Source organism: Phyllopteryx taeniolatus, chromosome 6, assembly GCF_024500385.1.
Source record: "Phyllopteryx taeniolatus isolate TA_2022b chromosome 6, UOR_Ptae_1.2, whole genome shotgun sequence".
In the NCBI taxonomy this organism is placed as follows: domain Eukaryota; kingdom Metazoa; phylum Chordata; class Actinopteri; order Syngnathiformes; family Syngnathidae; genus Phyllopteryx; species Phyllopteryx taeniolatus.
In genome coordinates this window covers 24,168,776-24,187,740 of record NC_084507.1, presented here as the reverse complement: position 1 = coordinate 24,187,740, position 18,965 = coordinate 24,168,776, and the positions used below count along the sequence as shown (strand labels likewise).

General features: G+C 42.9%; 1 protein-coding gene across 5 annotated transcripts in view; it reads right to left on the bottom strand.

Annotated features, from left to right (window-relative positions):
- LOC133480018 (cytochrome b5 reductase 4) overlaps nt 1-18,965 on the bottom strand; it is a 59,125-nt gene that overhangs the window by 34,404 nt on the left and 5,756 nt on the right. For all 5 annotated transcript variants that reach the window (XR_009789147.1, XR_009789146.1, XR_009789148.1 and 2 more), the window contains exons 5-10: nt 14,681-14,759; nt 14,499-14,556; nt 13,223-13,316; nt 11,853-11,885; nt 4,943-5,065; nt 297-437 (exon numbers count right to left, since the gene is read on the bottom strand). Coding sequence is in view for 2 of the 5 variants with exons in the window: in XM_061777647.1 (XP_061633631.1) it covers nt 297-437; nt 4,943-5,065; nt 11,853-11,885; nt 13,223-13,316; nt 14,499-14,556; nt 14,681-14,759 (528 nt within the window). In the remaining 3 variants the exon portion in view is untranslated. The remainder of the gene's footprint in view (nt 1-296; nt 438-4,942; nt 5,066-11,852; nt 11,886-13,222; nt 13,317-14,498; nt 14,557-14,680; nt 14,760-18,965) is intronic.

Sequence of the window (18,965 nt, the reverse complement as noted above, 5' to 3'; positions counted from 1 at the left end):
GAGTACGGCTTGTGCTTTGGAGGTGAGACGCTTCATAGTAAGAGTAAATACGGGTGACTTACGTTGTATTATTATTTTCTTAGTATTACTGACAGGGAAAAGCCGAAAGTCACTTCTGAGTATCTACGACAGAGAAGAATAAAGTTCAATTTCTGGTTCTAAGGCCTTGATTCCATTTTTTCCTTTTGTCGCGGCATCACATAAAAAAATATATGTTGAGATGTAAACAACAGTAAAGCTGTACACATCGAAGGATGAGATACAGTATTCATTGTTTTGCCATTTTTTGGGGGTACCTTGAACGAGGGATTTGAGGTAGAGGTGTCTCCCAGCAGGCACATGCATGATGGTCCCACGTGGAAGTTGTAATTGAAAGACGTATGTGTTATGGTTCACCTCAGTCTTCGACACCAACACACAATCCCGAAAGAAAAGAGCTGCAAAAAAAAAGGTGTTTCGTGTCCAACTTGAGCTGATGTGATTTGAAAAATAAGAACACACATTCCATTTGTCATGATATTGCAGATGTGCATTTTACAACATGCTATTCAAGTTCAACTATGAACAGTGAATCTCTGCTATTGGTGGGTGACACGGACCAAGCATTGCCTAAAAAGGTTGATCATTGACTATGAATGCCACAAGATGGTGGCAAACCACTACATTTATCTAAATGAAGCCTTTTGACTCACTTCAACACAGTTCATTGGCACCAAAATGCCACACGATGCAAGGAAAGATCTACGTGTGTCTCACTGAAGCTCCTCAACTCACTTCAGCATAGTAAAGGGATGGGCCCCTCGATTCATTTTAGGGGAAAAAAAATTCTTGAAAATGTTAAATGTGATAGAGGAAACGTGGCCGCGCCCACACTTTGAGTGCCGCTTAATATTAAGATTCATATTTTCAGAAATATCAATAAGTTTCCTCTAACATAACAGAGCAGTTTTACGTTGTAATAACACCATTTAGCACTAGATCTTCTCCCTCAGAGAACAACAGCGATGACGCCATGATGAAATCAGCAGGAAGTGAGAGTAATGATGCAATGTCGAAAAGCTACGGTAAGAGAAAACTCGGGCAGGAAAATTGCGGTCTCAAGTGGCCCGATGGTAGCGCTAACAAAAAATGGTTGCCCCCACTATTATTTAGGCTGCCCATCCCTGGCATAGTACCTTGGTACCAAGACAGCGGAAGATGACGGCCAAGCCATGCTTTTATTGCTTTGGCCTCAGCACAAGAACAGTCATGAGGTGAGTTTTCAGTGGATAACGGAGAATTCGAGTCAAAATCGATATGGAAACATTTCCCCTCAGCATCGAGCTAAACTAAGCTACTGGCTCCAAGTCAAATTCATCTGTTTGCATAAATGTCTACCAACGCGCCGCAGTTTTTAAAGTTCAGCTGACGGGCGCGGCCTGCTAGGAGATCAGCTATTACGTCCGTCTGCATCAGCATACACACGAATTCCAATAAGATAACTTCCAGTGTTCACTTCTAATTGTTTGTAATATTTGTTTTTCTTTCTTGTTTACTTTTCTCGTGATGATTTTGATGTTACCAGTGGCTAACATTATAGATTATACAGGCTTTCAAGTTTCAATGACTAGATTTAAAATGTTTCTGGAAAAACTCACGGGAAGGTTCGCGGTACATGTGGGGCAAAGACGTGAAAGCAGGAATATCGACAAAATTCCCTTTTTCTAGCTCGTTAAGTCCTTCTCAATAGGCTTTAATACTTTGTGTGTGTTTCCCCACAGGTTTTTGTGAAAAAGACATCATCGCATTATATATTACTGTACACGTCTATCCCCGTCCATCCAATATTTCCATTCGTATACAGTACCTACAAAACGCTTTGGTTGCTAGAGTAATAATCATGCTCTGCTCACAATTACAAAACTGTCCAGTGAGAAATTGCCTGCTCTCTATTTTAACAGAATTTGTCATATTTTGTTAAATGTATAACATTAGAAATTGCTGTTATTCTAGCTAACATTAAAAATGATTGGCTACGAACAGTGATTTGTTTGCTTGATTCCAAAAATTCAAGTCAGAACGTCTGAAAGGAAACACAGGTTTAGAAACAGCCAAGTCACAATCCAAAAATGTATTTGGGGACTCCAGCAGAGTTGATTTTCCTCCGCTTAGTGATATTGTAAAATGATTTATTCTTCTGATCAGCCTCTCTTTTTCTTCTTCTTCTTTTCCTTTTGGCTTGCCCTCATGTCTTCCCTCACGACATCCAGCAACCTTCTCTTTGCTCTTCCTCTCGCTCTCTTGCCTGGCAGCTCCATCCTCATCATCCTTCTACCAATATACTCACCGTCTCTTCCCACTGGACGTGTCCAAACCATCCAAGTCTGCTCTCTCGAACTTTGTCTCCAAAACATCGAACCTCGGCTGTCCCTCTGATGAGCTCATTTCTAATCCTATCCAACCCGGTCACTCCGAGAGAGAACCTGAACATCTTCATTTCCGCCACCTCCAGCTCTGCTTCCTGTTTTCTCTTCAGTGCCACTGTCTCTAATCCGTGCATCATGGCCGGCCTCACCACTGTTTTATAAACTTTGCCCTTCATCCTAGCAGAGACTCTTCTGTCACACAACACACCTGACACCTTCCGCCACCCGTTCCAACTTGCTTGGACCCGTTTCTTCACTCCCTGACCACACTCAGGATTGGACGGTTGACTCCAAGTTTGCAGATCACAATGTCATCTGCAAACATCATGGTCCACGGGGATTCCAGTCTAACCCCCTCTGTCAGCCTATCCATCACCACTGCAAACAGGAAGGGGCTTAGGGCTGATCCCTGATGCAGTCCCACCTCCAAGTCCTTGTTTGGCCTTTGCCACCTCTACCTTTCCCCTATGTCGCATCTCAATGGATCTGAGCAGCCTCTCTGGTATGTTTTTATTAATCCAAGCCAGGACGCTGGCTTCGCGAAGCAGAGGCCCACAATAACCGATACCGACCCGTGAGTTTCCATTTGCTGGGAGAGAGGCCAGTCGATTGTGAAGCGACGCTCTGACAGGCATAGTATGCCCTAGAAGTTGCAACGCTAATGCACGCCTCTCAACACTGCGGGGTCATGCGGGCCAGTCAGCCAATCAAGTGTATTCCTTTAGACTTACACACATGGTCACATCGGTTACGCATCCAATTGGGTGCGTTTACACTCAAATGAGGAAGTGAGGCGCTCTACAGCCTGGCTAAGCGGCTTGGCTTCGAATAGACGACACAAAACTACCTTTTAAGCAGAACGGCTCATTTTATGCCGATACAAGACCATCAAGATATCGAGGCACTTTTAACTCCGCGATAACACGAATATTGTAACATCCCTACATACGACAAAAAAAAAAAAAAAAAAAAAAGTCATACGCTTGCCCAATCGGGAATGTTGTATGTTTTGCTAGCTTGCTCGTGACTATTTTGGATTTACCACGTGCAATCGGGAATCGGTAAACTTCGAGCCCTGACACCCATGTTCAACTGACAGGTTTTTGTCAATGTTGCTTGTTGGCCTCTTGGCAGGCTCCCTGACCAGTTTTCTCCTCATCTCTTCACCAATGTTGGAGGGACATCTAATTCTTTGTAACTGGACATCCAATTCTTGGTCATGTCGGTGTTGTGCCATATTTTCTCAACTTGATGATGACTGTCTTCACTGTGTTCCATGGTATATTTAATGCAGAGGTGGGGGGACTCAATTCAAATGACTCAAGTTGCCAGTTTTATGACTTGCGACTTGCTCGACTTTAGACTTGGTAACCAAGAGACTTAACTTTGACTTGAACTACATGACTTGACAAGTCATGTCGTTTAGAGTTGGAAATTTCCATTTTAATTAAGACAGTTATTATTATTATTTTTTTAAATCAACGATTTGGGGAGGGGGGGGGGGGGGGGGGGGGTTGGTGTCTTTTGCGCCAACCTGGCAACTACAGTCTGTGACTACAGAAATGTCAGGAAAAGCCTACAAGAACAGCTGAACTACATTTGGAGTAAATCAGAGGCACTTTAAATGGTGACAGATGTGTGCCAGTTTTTTTATTTTTTTCCCCCCAATTTAGTTGGACAGGGGCGGCACGGTGGACGACTGTCTAGCACATCTGCCTCACAGTTCTGAGGACCCGGGTCCAAGTCCGGCCACGCCTGTGTGGAGTTTGCATGTTCTCCCCGTGCCTGCGTGGGTTTTCTCCGGGTACTCCGGTTTCCTCCCACATCCCAAAGACATGCATGGTAGGTTAATTCAAGACTCTAAATCGCCCGTAGGTGTGAATGGTTATATGTTGATACAGTATGTGCCCTGAGATTGGCTGACGACCGGTTCAGGGTGTACCCCGCCTCTCGCCCAAAGATAACCGGGATAGGCGCTGGCACGCCCGCGACCTAGTGAGGATAAGCGGTACACAAAATGAATGGATAGTTTTACAGTTTCTAGGTCCCACTCATGGCTGAAAAAGCTTTGAAATTAGTTTGTCTCATTTTTTCAAACTGTCATTTGAACATGGGTGTATTGACTTTATATCAACCATATCAGAGGTTGTGGACTCTTGTCCAACTACACCATTCAGCTCAGTTGTTTCTTTTTACTTCTCTTATCTAAACTATTTTTTTATTTAGATGTAAAGGTTATAAGTCCAATTAATGGTGGAAATTATTCAACTTGGTCTTTTTTTAATATGACAAAACCTGGGCATTTGAAGAAGGGGTGGGTAGATGTTTTATATCTACTATAGGGTCATTGCAGACTAAGATGTCCATGGGTGAGAATGATGGCTTGTCTACATGTGCCATGCGATTGAATGAAGACCAGTCCAGGGTGTAACTCGCTTCTGACCTAAATTCGGCTGGGGTAGGCTCCAGCTCCCTCGTCACCCTACTGAGGACAAGTGGTATAGAAATTGGATAAAACGTCTAAACGTCTGGCTCACCTCTGTCTTTTTTGCTTAAAAATGTATTGTGGAATTCCAAAGGCTGACCGAAGCTCGACCATTTTCCTTCTGCCTGCTTGTGGATGGTCACTTGGATCTTTCCCACAGAGACTGCAGTGTGAACTGTTGACAGAAATGGGAGTATAGTGTAAGACTAAAAACAAAAACCAGAAAATAAGCTAAGGCCATATCTTCCCACGATATATTGCGATTCATTGTACGCAACCCCTCTATTTGGCAGATTTTTTTCGGGTTTATACAGTATTCTTACGACATGTAATTAATTCACGCACGTGAGAAAGGAAAGCCACAGTCCAAAATACACTTTTCAGCCATTTATTGAAAGCTGGGAGAACGGTACAGCACAAAAACACTTTTGAGCACACTCAGGCAGGAGCTGCTGTCGGCCACAGCTCACCCCAGACACTCACAAGCAGACTCGCCGACACATTACTCTACAAGGTCCACCTCTTGCCTAGGTTTCACTCAAATACAGTGGGTACGGAAAGTATTCAAACCCGCTTACATTTTTCACTCAATGTTATATTGCAGCCATTTGCAAAAATCATTTAAGTTCATTTTTTTTCCTCATTAATGTACACACAGCACCCCACATTGACAGAAAGAAAATGCTATTTTTGCAGATTTATTAAAAAAGAAACATAAAGTCAGTTGTGGAGATTGAAAAAAAAAAAAATGTAACTTCATTTTTTAAATTTTTTTTATTTAGAGGTCTTTACCATCATAGTGCTCCTCGATGGTGTTTTAGGTCTGTTTAAGGTTGTCTTAGTTTTAATCGGAGCAACGGCATCCATGACATTTGACATTTTCCAGGTGAACTTATCCAAAGGTTCATCAACTGTCTCTGCGTTCCCTTTTGACACAGCTCTGGTCTCCATAAACTTAGCGCTGGTACTCTCATCTATGTAGCTTTTTTTTTTTTGTAAATGCACAGAGGTTGCCTGAACGTTTGGGAGAATCTGTAATTCAAAGAACACATAAAAATGATTGGAAATAGCCAAGTCCTGAATGTCCAATGTTAAAATCCCAACATCCTTCAAGATTGCCAGGTCTACCGTGACCTTGAGTGCGAGTTGGACTTTTTATATGTTGAGAGAGGTCAAATGCGTCTTTGGAATTTGTTTCCGTGCTATTGTCAACATGAATGTTCAACTTTCCCGTTATGACAAAACGGTCGTAGTCAGTACAGATAACTTGACAGCATTTCCTAAAATGCCTCCATAAATTTTAAATTATATCTTGAAGGTCTATAAATTAATAAAACAGTAACCTTTGAATAACCCTGGACTGAAAAAAGATTTTCAAAAAGCTAAAAGCACCAAATTTAATTTCTTGACAGTAAAATAATGATTTAAAAATAGCAGCACCTTCTTTCCCAATTCGACACTTGTTCATGAAGCAGCTACTTTGTCAGCCACGTTTCATTAAGGACTGAGAAGTCCAGATCATAGGTCATAATGATATCCTTAATCAACACTGCTTTGTTACCCGGTGACCTGATCTTGTATATCGCTAACTTTGCATAGATAACTGGAGCCCGTGATTTCTTTGGTAACATTTCATACTCGCTAAGCTAGTAGCTCGACTTTCTTTGCGCCTCATTTCCTTAACCGATGTTCTGTCATTTGTAATTATAGGGATAAAAAAAATGCCTGATCTCCACAGGGGTCTGACTTATTCTGGCCGCCATGACCCCGCAAATAACAGTCAGATTTGGAGTTCCGATTTTTCATGGGTGAAGGGGGGCTCCTTCTCATCTTGGTAGATGTTGGTTTCAGGCGAGGGGGGATGGAAGGAAGATACTGGCATGGTGTGCGTTGGATTCCAAATTTGACAATGGCCTTCAGCCTGACAGGACATTTAGGCTAGTTCAGATTGAGTTTTGCGCTGGACTTTGCTCCAATGGAGGGGTGGGGAGGGGTATGGGAGAGTGCCGTCTCATCTCATTCGTTCCTCCGATTGTCGGTTACTCCTCCTGCTCATCATATCAGCACTTGTTGTTCCGATTATTTAGGTACAGCTGAAGACTCCTCCTGCCCCTTTTGTCCTTCAGGCACGACGACAAGGCCAATGTTTTCGCTCTTTCGCGCTGGTGAATGATGTACATCGTATAAAATGTTGTCAGTCAGAAACGTCACCCCTTGTTTATTTAGACAGAAACGGTCTGCCTTGTAAAGACGTCTGCGATCCCCCCAAAAAATGCAGAAATTGTCAATGAAGCTCATGGATAGAGCCGTACACACTTCTTCAAGCCACCTATTTAATTGCCTAAGCCTGCTGACAGACACCATATTGTTGGTAAAACACACTACTTTGGTGTTCTTCTCCCTGCAAAAACGTTTCACTTCCTTGATAGCTCCATCACCAACTATTAAGGTTTGGGGTGCCATTTTTTTCCTTGTATGATTTAGTTTCATACCTTTCAGTGGTGGGGGATGAGCATTCTTTGCCAGGGTCTTGTAAAAGTGGCTAAAATCTGTTTGTTAGTCTGATGTCAATGTTTTGCGCTGACTTGCTTCCTCTTTTTTTCCCTTCGCTGTAGTGACCGTCCACAGCCGGTCTCTTGGGGTTGAAAAGGCACTCAACGCAGGACAGCCGGATTCCTTGGTAATTTATCCCTTTTGGATACTGTCCCAGATCTTTTGGCTCTGCTCCCCGTAAATTCCAGGGAGAACTGCTGGATGATCCAATACCGTTTCCGCAGTCCACATCCGTCCTCTTTGTGGAGTTAATTGGCTGTCTGTTAGTATGCTCCCGGTCACCATTTTGAGACATCGGGAGAGAGTTTTCATTCCCCGACTTTCCATTTACCTAAACTCTCCACGTACACTTAAAGGCGGTAAATGTTCGTTTCCAGGACCACCATCTTCTCTAGCAGTTTGTGTTAGTGTTCAGTGGAAAAGGGAGGCATCTTGTTGCTGGTCTTGTTAATAGCACTTTTGTGCTAATTAGCAGGCCACATTCACGTAACGGTGAGGGGGGGGGGGAAATATTGGAATATGGCAACGACTGACTGCATCTACAAAAGGTGCAGTCCCGCAGGTTTAAAAATATCCAGGATTTGTTGCTTTTTTCAAGATGGCGCCTACCCGTGTTGTCGCCTCGGGTACGTGCTCTCTAGTATTGTCTATGTTTTTGTGTTTTTCGTTCATCTTTAGGGACATTACGCGACGCACTTACACAAGGGAACACTTGCTAAACATTAGGGAGTCTACCCAGGACATTCTCTCACCAACTTTGGCAAATCCGCTCAGTTTTTCTCCACCGTGGCGTACGATCCGTGGAGGCGAAGGCGACAAATGGGGAAGCGTGCCGGCATCCAAGTGAAGCGCCGTAAGAGAGGATTTGGAATGGCGCTCCCGTCGATCCACCTCGCGAATCTACGCTCTCTACACAATAAAATAGACGAGCTTCATCTTCTGACAAAGACCAGTAAAGACTTTGGCCGTTCCACCGCCCTCTGCTTTACGGACGCATGGCTTTGCGAACGCGTCCCTGACGGTGCCGTAATGCTTCCAACTACACCGGGCAGACCGCGTCACGGAGTTATCGGGGAAAACAAAAGGTGGCGGGATATGCTTGTATATCAACGGAAAATGGTGTACCTACGTCACAGAGCTCAGCGCACACTGTAGCCCAGGCTTGGAGTTGCTATTTTTGAACTGGAAGCCATTCTACTCACAGCGTGAGTTTGCATCTTTCATTCTCGCTGGTGTTTCGATCCCTCCTCAAGCTAACACAAATGCTGGACTGCTAACGCTCGTTGAACAAGTAAACACATTTGAAAAAAAGGACCCAGACTCACCCCTCATTATTCTTGGGGACTTTAACAAAGCTCAACTAAATCACAAACTCCCTAAATACAAGCAGCACATCGACTGTCCTACCAGGGAAAATAACATTTTAGACCACTGCTATACTACGCTAAATAACGCATACCATGCTGTACATCTCTGGGTTCGACTGATCACTGCTTAATTCACTTAATAACAACAAACAGGCAAAAACTTAAATGCGCGAAGCCTACGGTCAAAACAGTGAAGAAGTGGACCAACGAAGCAAAGATAGAACTTCAAAGCTGTTTAGACTGCACAGACTGGAGTGTCTTTGAAAATTCAACTGGCAGCCTGGATGACTATACGGACACTTTGACATTCTATATCAGTTTCTGTGAAAAGAAGAAGACTTGTAAAGTTATTTCGCAGGTTCACTGCCAAACTTAAGCAACTTTGCCAGGCTAAAGAGGACGCATATCAAAGTGGGGATAAAGCCCGGTATAATTGCGCTAGAAACCAGCTGACGAAAGAAATTAACATCGCACAGACAAACTATGCAGTAAAGTTAGATAAACAGTTTACCGCTAACGACTCTAAATCAGTCTTGCATGCATTACAATCGCTAACCAATTATAAGTGTCCATCCCCCCCAAGCTGAGAACAATAAAGGACTCGCTGACAACTTGAACACCTACTGCAGATTTGAAAAGGAAACTTTCACACCCACCCAGCCGTACCACCGACCACCATCACACCTCTGACTCCCAAGCGCAAAAAGCGGCGGGCCCAGACCTTGTGACCCCATCCTGCCTCAAAGTCTACGCGGACCAGCTCACTCCAGTCGTCACACAGATCTTCAATAGCTCTTTGGAACTGTGTTAAGTACCATCCTGTTTCAAACGCTTTACCATCATCCCAGTCCCCAAGAAACCTGCAATCTCGGGTCTGAATGATGACAGGCCTGTCGCCCTGACATCTGTGGTCACTTTGAATGCCTTGTTCTAGACCACCTCAAGAGCATCACAGGTCCCCCGCTGGACCTCATGTTTGCCTACCGAGCAAATAGGTCTGCGGATGACGCAGTCAACATGGGACTGCACTTCATCCTAGAACACCACGACGGCGCGGGGACCTACGCGATGATCCTGTTCATGGACTTCAGCTCTGCGTTCTACACCATCATCCCCAAACTCCTCTCCTCCAAGCTTCTCCAGCTCAGCGTCTCGCCTGCCATCTGCCAGTGGATTTACAGCTTCCTGACGGTCAGGACACAGCAGGTAAGGCCGGGGGACACCGCCTCATCCACCCCCACCACCAGCACCGGGGCGCCCCAAGGTTGTGTTCTCGCTCCGCTGCTCTTCTCTGTCGACACAAACGACTGCACTCCGACGCACCCGGCTGTCAAACTGAAGTTTGCAGACGACACCACAGTCATCGGCCTCATCAAAGACGGTGACGAGTCTACGTATCGGCAGGAAGCGGAGCGGCTGGAGCTGCGGTGCGGCCGACACAACCTGGAGCTGAACACGCTCAAGACTGTAGAGATGATCGTGGACTTCAGGAGGCATCCTTCGCCGCAGCTGCCGCTCAAACTGTCCAACTGCCCTGTGTCAACCGTCGAGACCTTCAAGTTCCTGGGAATTACAGTCTCTCAGGACCTGAAGTGGGAGATCAACATCAACTCCATCCTCAAAAAGACCCAGCAGAGGATGTAGTTCCTGCGGCTTCTGAGGAAGCACGGTCTGCCACAGGAGCTGTTGAGGCAGATCTACACAGCAGTCATCGAACCAGTCCTGTGTTCATCCATCACAGTCTGGTTTGGTGCCGCTACAAAAAAGGATAAACTCCGACTGCAACGGAGAATTAAAACTGCTGAAAAGATTTTTGGTAGCCCCCCAGCCACCCTTGAGGACTTGCACGCTGCCATAACTAAAACAAGAGCATGCAAAAATTATTCGTGCACTCACTGTAGTAGTCGTACCACCCTGCACTACTCGCGTATCTGTTGTTGACCAATACTGGCCACTCATGTGCTTGAGAATTAGCTGCACCATTTGCACGATTGTCACTGTCCCAGATTATCACGCTACTCGTCACTTTAAACTGCATAAACCTCTTGAAGTTTTTGCGCCATTTGCACAATGGTCACTGCACCAGACTATTGTGCTATTCGTCATTTCAAACTGCTCTAATTGCTTGAAGACTCGGCAACATTTTGCCCAACTGTCAAAAAAACCCAAAAACAATCATCATAATTGTACCGGTAACCTTTTATTGCTCAGCGACTGTGTTTTTATGTTTTTATGTCTCAAAAGTCAAGTATGTCTCTGTCAATTGACTGACTGTTGTCGTACTAGAGCAGCTCCAACTACCGGAGACAAATTCCTTGTGTGTTTTTGACATACTAGGAAAAGAAAGATGATTCTGAGTTTGATGGTTCAGAAAAACACCAGTTGGATGTTTTGTTGGGATTTTTGCAGCCAACAGTAATCGTTCGTTTTTGCAATTAAGAGGTTGGTGATCAACTACTCCTCATCCTGGTTTCTTTGTCCAAGCAGACACTACAGTACTTTATCACACCATTGCTTATTCCTCTTGCCTTGACATGCCACGCCACAGCACATTGCCTAACACGCTCGCCTCCTTTGCCACTTCGTGACGGGAGCTCCGCTGGCTCAGCGCCTTGCCAAAGTCTGTGCTTGCCGAACGGCAGCCACCGCTGTTGGTGCCAGAGCAGAGTTAATCACCTACAGTATTTTGCAGAGCATCATTTGCAGTCGCCTAAAAGGGCTGCCATCCATGTTTACCTTAAGTATCTCTACACAGCTAACATGGCTCCGACACGCAAAAAAAAGTCAGGCTGATAATGTGGTATCGGTGAGTAGTATGGCACATTTTGGAGGAGTGTGGAATACTGTCCAGATGTACAGAATCACTAGCAACAGTTGAAACTTTCAATTTATTTTCCTCACTTTGATACAGTGACCCCGTTGTGGGGACTACACAATTATAGCAGTTTCTATTACCTGTAATATTCAAACATTTGTTAGATGTGAGAACCTTTTAAATGTGCTTGAGAAGCTCACATATATTAGCAACTTAAGGTATCTTACCAGCAATGTCTTCATCAACATTTTCTGAAAGACCTAAAACAATATAACGACAAAGATTTCACAACAAATCTCTGGGACAATGAGCATATTTGGAAAATATGTAAATGCTTTGGGAGGAAAATCATTTGAAGCTTTACGTAGAACCAAAGCCGTAGAACACAAATTCTGGACACTCTTTGAATTCACTGCACTGCTACGCAGTGGTTAAAGATACCATATTTTGGCTAGCTATAGACCTCCATAGAGTGACTTTCTAACATGAACTTAGTATAAAAGTGTACATTTCATTTTAAAAAAACACCTTTGTTTTGTCATTCTAGTGTCCAGAAAAGCCCTCTCTGACAGGTACTTCTGTTTGACCCAGTTTTGTATCTGCTTTGTCCATATTGGGCTAAAACCACCCCCTTTCCTCTGATTGGTTGCCTTTGTATTGAAGACCCAACCCTCACTATTGTGAGAGCACACTTGTTTGTTATATTGACAGCGCTGGCTCAGGTTTGGAGAGGTAGGCGGAGATCTTCACTAGTGACATAAGCTCGAGGAATTCGAAGGACCTGATTTCAGGCTTCTCGGCAGAAAAACGTGGAGCTCAGGAATGCGTGGACTATTTGAATTCATATTTCACGTTTACTGGGGGAGCAGAGAGCCAATAGAGCAAAGAAAAGTAGGTCTGGTAAAATATGGGACTTATAAAATCCACGTCACATGGTTTACAGACACCATGTTGTCTCTCCTCCCGGCTCTGAGTTGCATTAGTCTCGGACAGTTTTTTGCCTCTATAAGTGGATTTGTGGCAATTTGGGGAAAAATGGTTGATTGTGTGGTTGTAGGCTTTTCCACTCACCCCGGACAGCCAAAAAAAGAGAAAAGATGACACCTGTGGGTGGTAAAGCCGAATCAAATTTGAATTAAAGAAAATCTAGCATCATTACTTTAAAGAGATGGCAAATGTATTTATTTTGTGTCAAAAGATTTCTTTTGTTTTTTTTACTGGGTTCACTTTGGTAAAATATTCCCCGCCATATTTCTTGTATAGACACACACACGTGTATGTGTGTGTATATCTATATATATATATATATATATATATATATATATATAGTGAGGTTTCTGAGTAAAATAACCCTTACATATGGTAAACTTTGGAAATAGTCAATTCTGTTGCATTCAATTGCAGTGACATTACGTCATGATGGGTAAAAATATGGTGCCCTTTACTGTCACTTTCCAGACTTTGTTTTCTACGGCTTTACCGAGAAATACATGTTCTAACAATTACACATTTGTCACATTGATAACATCCTGTACCACCAACTAACAGAACTACAAAATGTGTTTTTGCATGAAAACAAAGTACAATTTCAACTCACGTAAATGTACCATGTACGACATTTTTCCAAGCAGGACTTCTACTCGTAGTACGCCAGCCTCAAGATCAACAACGGTACATCCCGTGTTGGGTATCTAAGGGTTACATGACAAAATTGCATTATTTAAAAAAACATTAAAAATAAATACAAAAAGTGTTTTTAAAGGTAAACCACACCCATAAGTAACCTAAAAAAACCCACCCCAGGCTTAGACCTTTCTAAATTGCATGCTTCTGTTTTATTTGGTCATCATCTTTTTGTCACATACATATTTGCCCCCGACATTTAATAAGAACTTATTTCAGCAAGACAATGCCAAAGCACATTCTGCACGTGTTACAACAGCGTGGCTTTGTGGTAAAAGAGTGTGGGTACTAGACTGGCCTGCCTGCAGTCCAGACCTGTCTCCCATTGAAAATGTGTGGCGCATTATGAAGCGTAAAATAATAAAACGGAGACCCCAGACTGTTGAACAGCTGAAGCTGTACATCAAGCAAGAATGGGAAAGAATTTCACCTACAAAACTTCAACAATGAGTGTCCTCAGTTCCCAAACGTTTATTGAATGTTGTTGAAAGAAAAGGTGATGTAACACAGTGGTAAACATGAGCCTGTCCCAGCGTTTTTGGAACGTGTTGCGGCCATCAAATTCTAGGTTAATGATTAATAGCTAAAAACAATAAGGTTTATCAGTTTGAACATTAAATATCTTGTCTTTGTAGTGTATTCAATTCAATATAGGTTGAACATGATTTGCAAATCATTGTATTCTGTTTTTATTTATGTTTAACACAACGTCCCAACTTCATTGGAATTGGGCTTGTATGATAAAAAGTTAAAAAAATAACTATACAGAATACATGTAAACATGCATGCCTTTTGTTATGCTTTGCTTTTATCTGAACATACACGTTTCCATTCTTTTAAAATTATATAAAAGAAATGACCTGTTTCGTCAGCCACTGCTTGTTGCAGACAAACCTCATTCACAGTAAAATATTTTGCAGATATAACTTGAGTCAATGTCAATCATTATTGTATACAAAGCTACGGCATGCCAATTACATTAGACTACATACATCATGCATGGTCCAGTGCTACTACCAATGTAAAAGTTAGTGTAGAGACCTGTAAATGTTTTATTTTACATAGTATATTAATTTCTTTGTATTTATTTATTCAAGCTTTTTTAATTATCATGAGATACTCCGTAGGTGTTCGTTGAACTTTTTTGTCCTATGAAAGAGGTGGACATACGTAGCAGATAAGTGCTATACCTTCCTTTGGGCATAAATAACCAGATGCAGTGTTGTTGCAGTTTGGAACCAGTCGTACCTGCAAGGACAACACACAGATGAGACAGCAGAGGGGGGAAAGAAAAACAATGTAAGAAAAGAAAAAAGAAAAATCAATTGACATTGTTATTGGTTTTAATTATATTACAAACGTCTTTTTATACCGAGGTCGAGAGTCTTTGACGGAAAGAGGAGACACTTGGTTAGAGGTGGTGAAGACTGGTAGAGGTGGTGGCATCATTGCTAAGGAGAAAATGGGGGGGGGGGGGGAACAAAATTGTTCAATTAAATAAAATGTGTATCAAAAAATGTTGTCTGCTCATTAATGTTAATTGCTTGTGATCCATCACATACTTTGATGCACTGAAATTGTGAAGGCACACGACAACATCCTATTAAACAGCGTTAACAGACATTTACATTCTTTTATGAATAAAGTTAGTAACGCACAAACATTTCTGGCAGGAACAGTTAACTAGTGATGGGCAAATGATACCGAGGCTTTGGAGCTTTCAAAACAAAAGTGTCCCGTGACCTTCGAACGTCTTCGCTCTTTCGCTTCGCGCGTCATTCCTTCAAAATGTTTCGAAGGTTTTCATTGGCTCATAGTCTTTCACTGTGTGGCATTGGCTCATGGCATTTCATTTATTCTTTGGCTTAATCTGGAATGTGTTTTAGAGTATGGGGGAGAGCATCTGCATATTTTATTGTAATGACGATATAATCATTATTTGGTATGAACCAACGAAACACTGGAATGGCTTTTATTGCCGTCATGGGAAGCAGTGTCAGTGCTTCAATCGTGCGCTTTACAAGTTGCTATGGCTTCAATTGTCCACCAGATGTCACCGTCACTGAAGCCTTGAAGCTTGGAATCTTTTTCAGCACAATTGTTAGGAAAGCCTCAGTGCTTCATGAGGCTTCACTTGTCCACCACGACTAGACAAAATGATTCATACCCTGGCCTGGCGTAGTTAATGTGAATTTGCATTTGGTGGATAGGCATCTTTTTAGCAGGAAACAAGTAAATTGCAAAATTTGTTAAAATGTTGTGTTAAGGGATTCAAATACATTTAAAATGGATAGTTGGTGAGCACGGTTGTTAGCATGTCTACCCCGCAGTTCAGAGGTTTCTGGGTCGGACTCTCTACTAAGGCCTTTCTGTGTGGAGTTTGCATGTTCTCCCCCTGCTTGAGTGGGCTTTCGCAAGGTTCTCCGGCTTCCTCCCACATTCCCCCAAAAATGAATGATAGGTTACTTGAAGACTGTTGTCCACAAGTGTGAATGATTGTTGGTCATCCTGCATTTGACTGGGAACCAGTCCATGGTGTACCCCACATCAAGGCCAAAGTCAGCTGGGATAGGGTCATAATCAGCAAACCCTAATTAAAAAAAAAAAACACTAGAAAACTTATGTATGAAAGGATATAATTCTCGAGATTACGGTAGAAGCAACCAGCATCCGTTAGAATACTGCAAATGATTGTTTCCTTAAAATTGTCCAATAAGATCATGGATATACAACCACAATTCCAAAGAAGTTGGGGCGTTGTGCTAAACATGAATAAAATACAGAATACAATGATTTGCAAATCATGTTCAACCTATATTGAATTGAATACACAACAAAGACAAGATATTTAATGTTCAAACTGATCAACTTGATTGTTTTTAGCAAATAATCATTAACTTGGAATTTTCTGGCTGCAACACGTTCCAAAAAAGCCGGGACAGGCTCATGTTTACCACTGTGTTACGTCACCTTTTCTTTTAACAACATTCAATAAACGTTTGGGAACTGAGGACACTCATTGTTGAAGTTTTGTAGGTGAAATTCTTTCCCATTCTTGCTTGATGTACAGCTTCAGCTGTTCAACAGTCTGGGGTCTCCGTTTTATTATTTTACGCTTCATAATGCGCCACACATTTTCAATGGGAGACAGGTCTGGACTGCAGGCAGGCCAGTCTAGTACCCACACTCTTTTACCACAAAGCCACGCTGTTGTAACACGTGCAGAATGTGGTTTGGCATTGTCTTGCTGAAATAAGCAGGGGCGTCCATGAAAAAGACGTTGCTTGGATGGCAGCATGTTTCTCCAAAACCTGTGTGTACCTTTCAGCATTAATGGTGCCTTCACAGATGTCTAAGCTACCCATGCCATTGGCACTAACACAGCTCCATAACATCACAGATCCTGGCCTTTGAACTTTCCGTCCATAACAGTCCGGATGGTTCTTTTCCTCTTTGGCCCAGAGGACACGACGTCCACAATTTCCAAAAAACACTTGAAATGTGGACTCGTCGGACCACAGAACACTTTTCCGCTTTCCATCAGTCCATCTAAGATGAGCTCAGGCACAGAGAAGCCAGCGGCGTTTCTGGGTGTTGTTGATAAATAGCTTTTGCTTTGCATAGTAGAGTTTCAAGTTGCACTTACGGATGTAGCGCCGAACTGTATTTACTGACATTGGTTTTCTGAAGTGTTCCTGAGCCCATGTGGTGATATCCTTTACACATTGACGTCTGTTTTTGATGCAGTGCCGCCTGAGGGATCGAAGGTCACGGGCATTCGATGTTGGGTTTCGGCCTTGGTGCTTACATGCAGTGATTTCTCCAGATTCCCAAACATTTATTGAATGTTGTTAAAAGAAAAGGTGATGTAACACAGTGGAAAACATGACCCTGTTCCAGCTTTTTTGGAACGTGTTGCAGCCATAAAAAGTTGCGTCCCAACTTCATTGGAATTGGAAACCGAAACGACACTGTGGTTGCTTCACCTCATGGGGAAGTTGCATATATACACAATGGGTACAGAAAGTATTCAGACCCCCTAAAAATTTGTCACGCTTCGTTATATTGCAGTCATTTGCGAAAATCATTTGCTGTGACACGTATAGATTTAACTCAGGTGCTGTCCATAAATTCAGATCATCCTTGAGATGGTTCTACACCTTCATTGGAGTCCAGATTCTCCTGATTGTATTGATTGGACTTGATTAGGAATGAATTTCCAGCACCCCATTTTGACAGAAAAAAACAGAATTGTTGAAATTTTTGCAGATTTATTAAAAAAGAAAAACTGAAATATCACACACAGCCATAAGTATCCAGACCCTTTGCTCAGTATTTAGTAGAACCACCCTTTTGAGCAAATACTGCTATGAGTCTTTTTGAGAATGATGCAAAATGTTTTTCACACCTGGAGTTGGGGGTCATCTGCCATTCCTCCTTGCAGATCCTCTCCAGTTCTGTCAGGTTGGATGGTGAACATTGGTGGGCTGCCATTTTCAGGTCTCTCCAGAGATGCTCAATTGGGTTTAAGTCAGGGCTCTGGCTGGGTCATTCAAGCACAGTCACAGAGTATTTTAGCTGTGTGCTTAGGGTCATTGTCTTGTTGGAAGGTGAACCTTCGGCCCAGTCTGAGGTTCTGAGCACTCTGGAGAAGGTTTTCGTCCAGGATATCCCTGTACTTGGCAGCATTCATCTTTCCTTCGATTGCAACCAGTCTCCCTTTCCCTGCAGCTGAAAAACACCCCCACAGCATGATGCTGCCACCACCATGCTTCACTGTTGGGACTGTATTGGACAGGTGATGAGCAGTGCCTGGTTTTCTCCACACATACCGCTTGGAATTAATGCCAACAATTTCTATCTTGGTCTCATTAGGCCATAAAGCCCCGACTGGTGGAGGGGTGCAGTGACGGTTGACTTTCTAGAACTTTCTTCCATCTCCCGACTGCATCTCTGGAGCTCAGCCAGATTCTTCTTTACCTCGCTCACTAAGGCTCTTCTCCCCCGATTGCTCAGTTTGGCCGGATGGCCAGCTCTAGGAAGGGTTCTGGTCCTCCCAAACGCCTTCTATTTAAGGATTATGGAGGCCACTGTGCTCTTAGAAACCTTCAGTGCAGCAGAATTTTTTTGTAACCTTGACCAGATCTGTGCCTTGTCACAATTCTGTCTCTGAACTCTTCAGGCAGTTCCTTTGACCTCATGATTCTCATTTGCTCTGACATGCACTGTGAGCTGTAAGGTCTTATATAGACAGGTGCGTGGCTTTCCTAATCAAGTCCAATCAGTATCATCAAACACAATTGGACTCCAATGAAGGTGTAGAACCATCTCAAGCATGACCAGAAGAAATGGACAGCACCAGTGACCAGTGTCACAGCAAAGGGTGTGAATACTTATGGCTGTGTGACATTTCAGTTTTTCTTTTTTAATAAATCTGCAAAGATTTCAACAATTCCGTTTTTTTCTGTCAATGTGAGGTGCTGTGTGTACATTAATGAGGAAAAAAAATGAACTTAAATGATTTTTGCAAATGGCTGCAATATAACAAAGAGTACAAAACGTCAGGGCGTCTGAATACATTCCGTACCCACTGTAAACACCAAAAGAAAAATAGGATTCTTTTCTTTCCTCAGAAAAGGTTTGTCTCTAGTTTATAC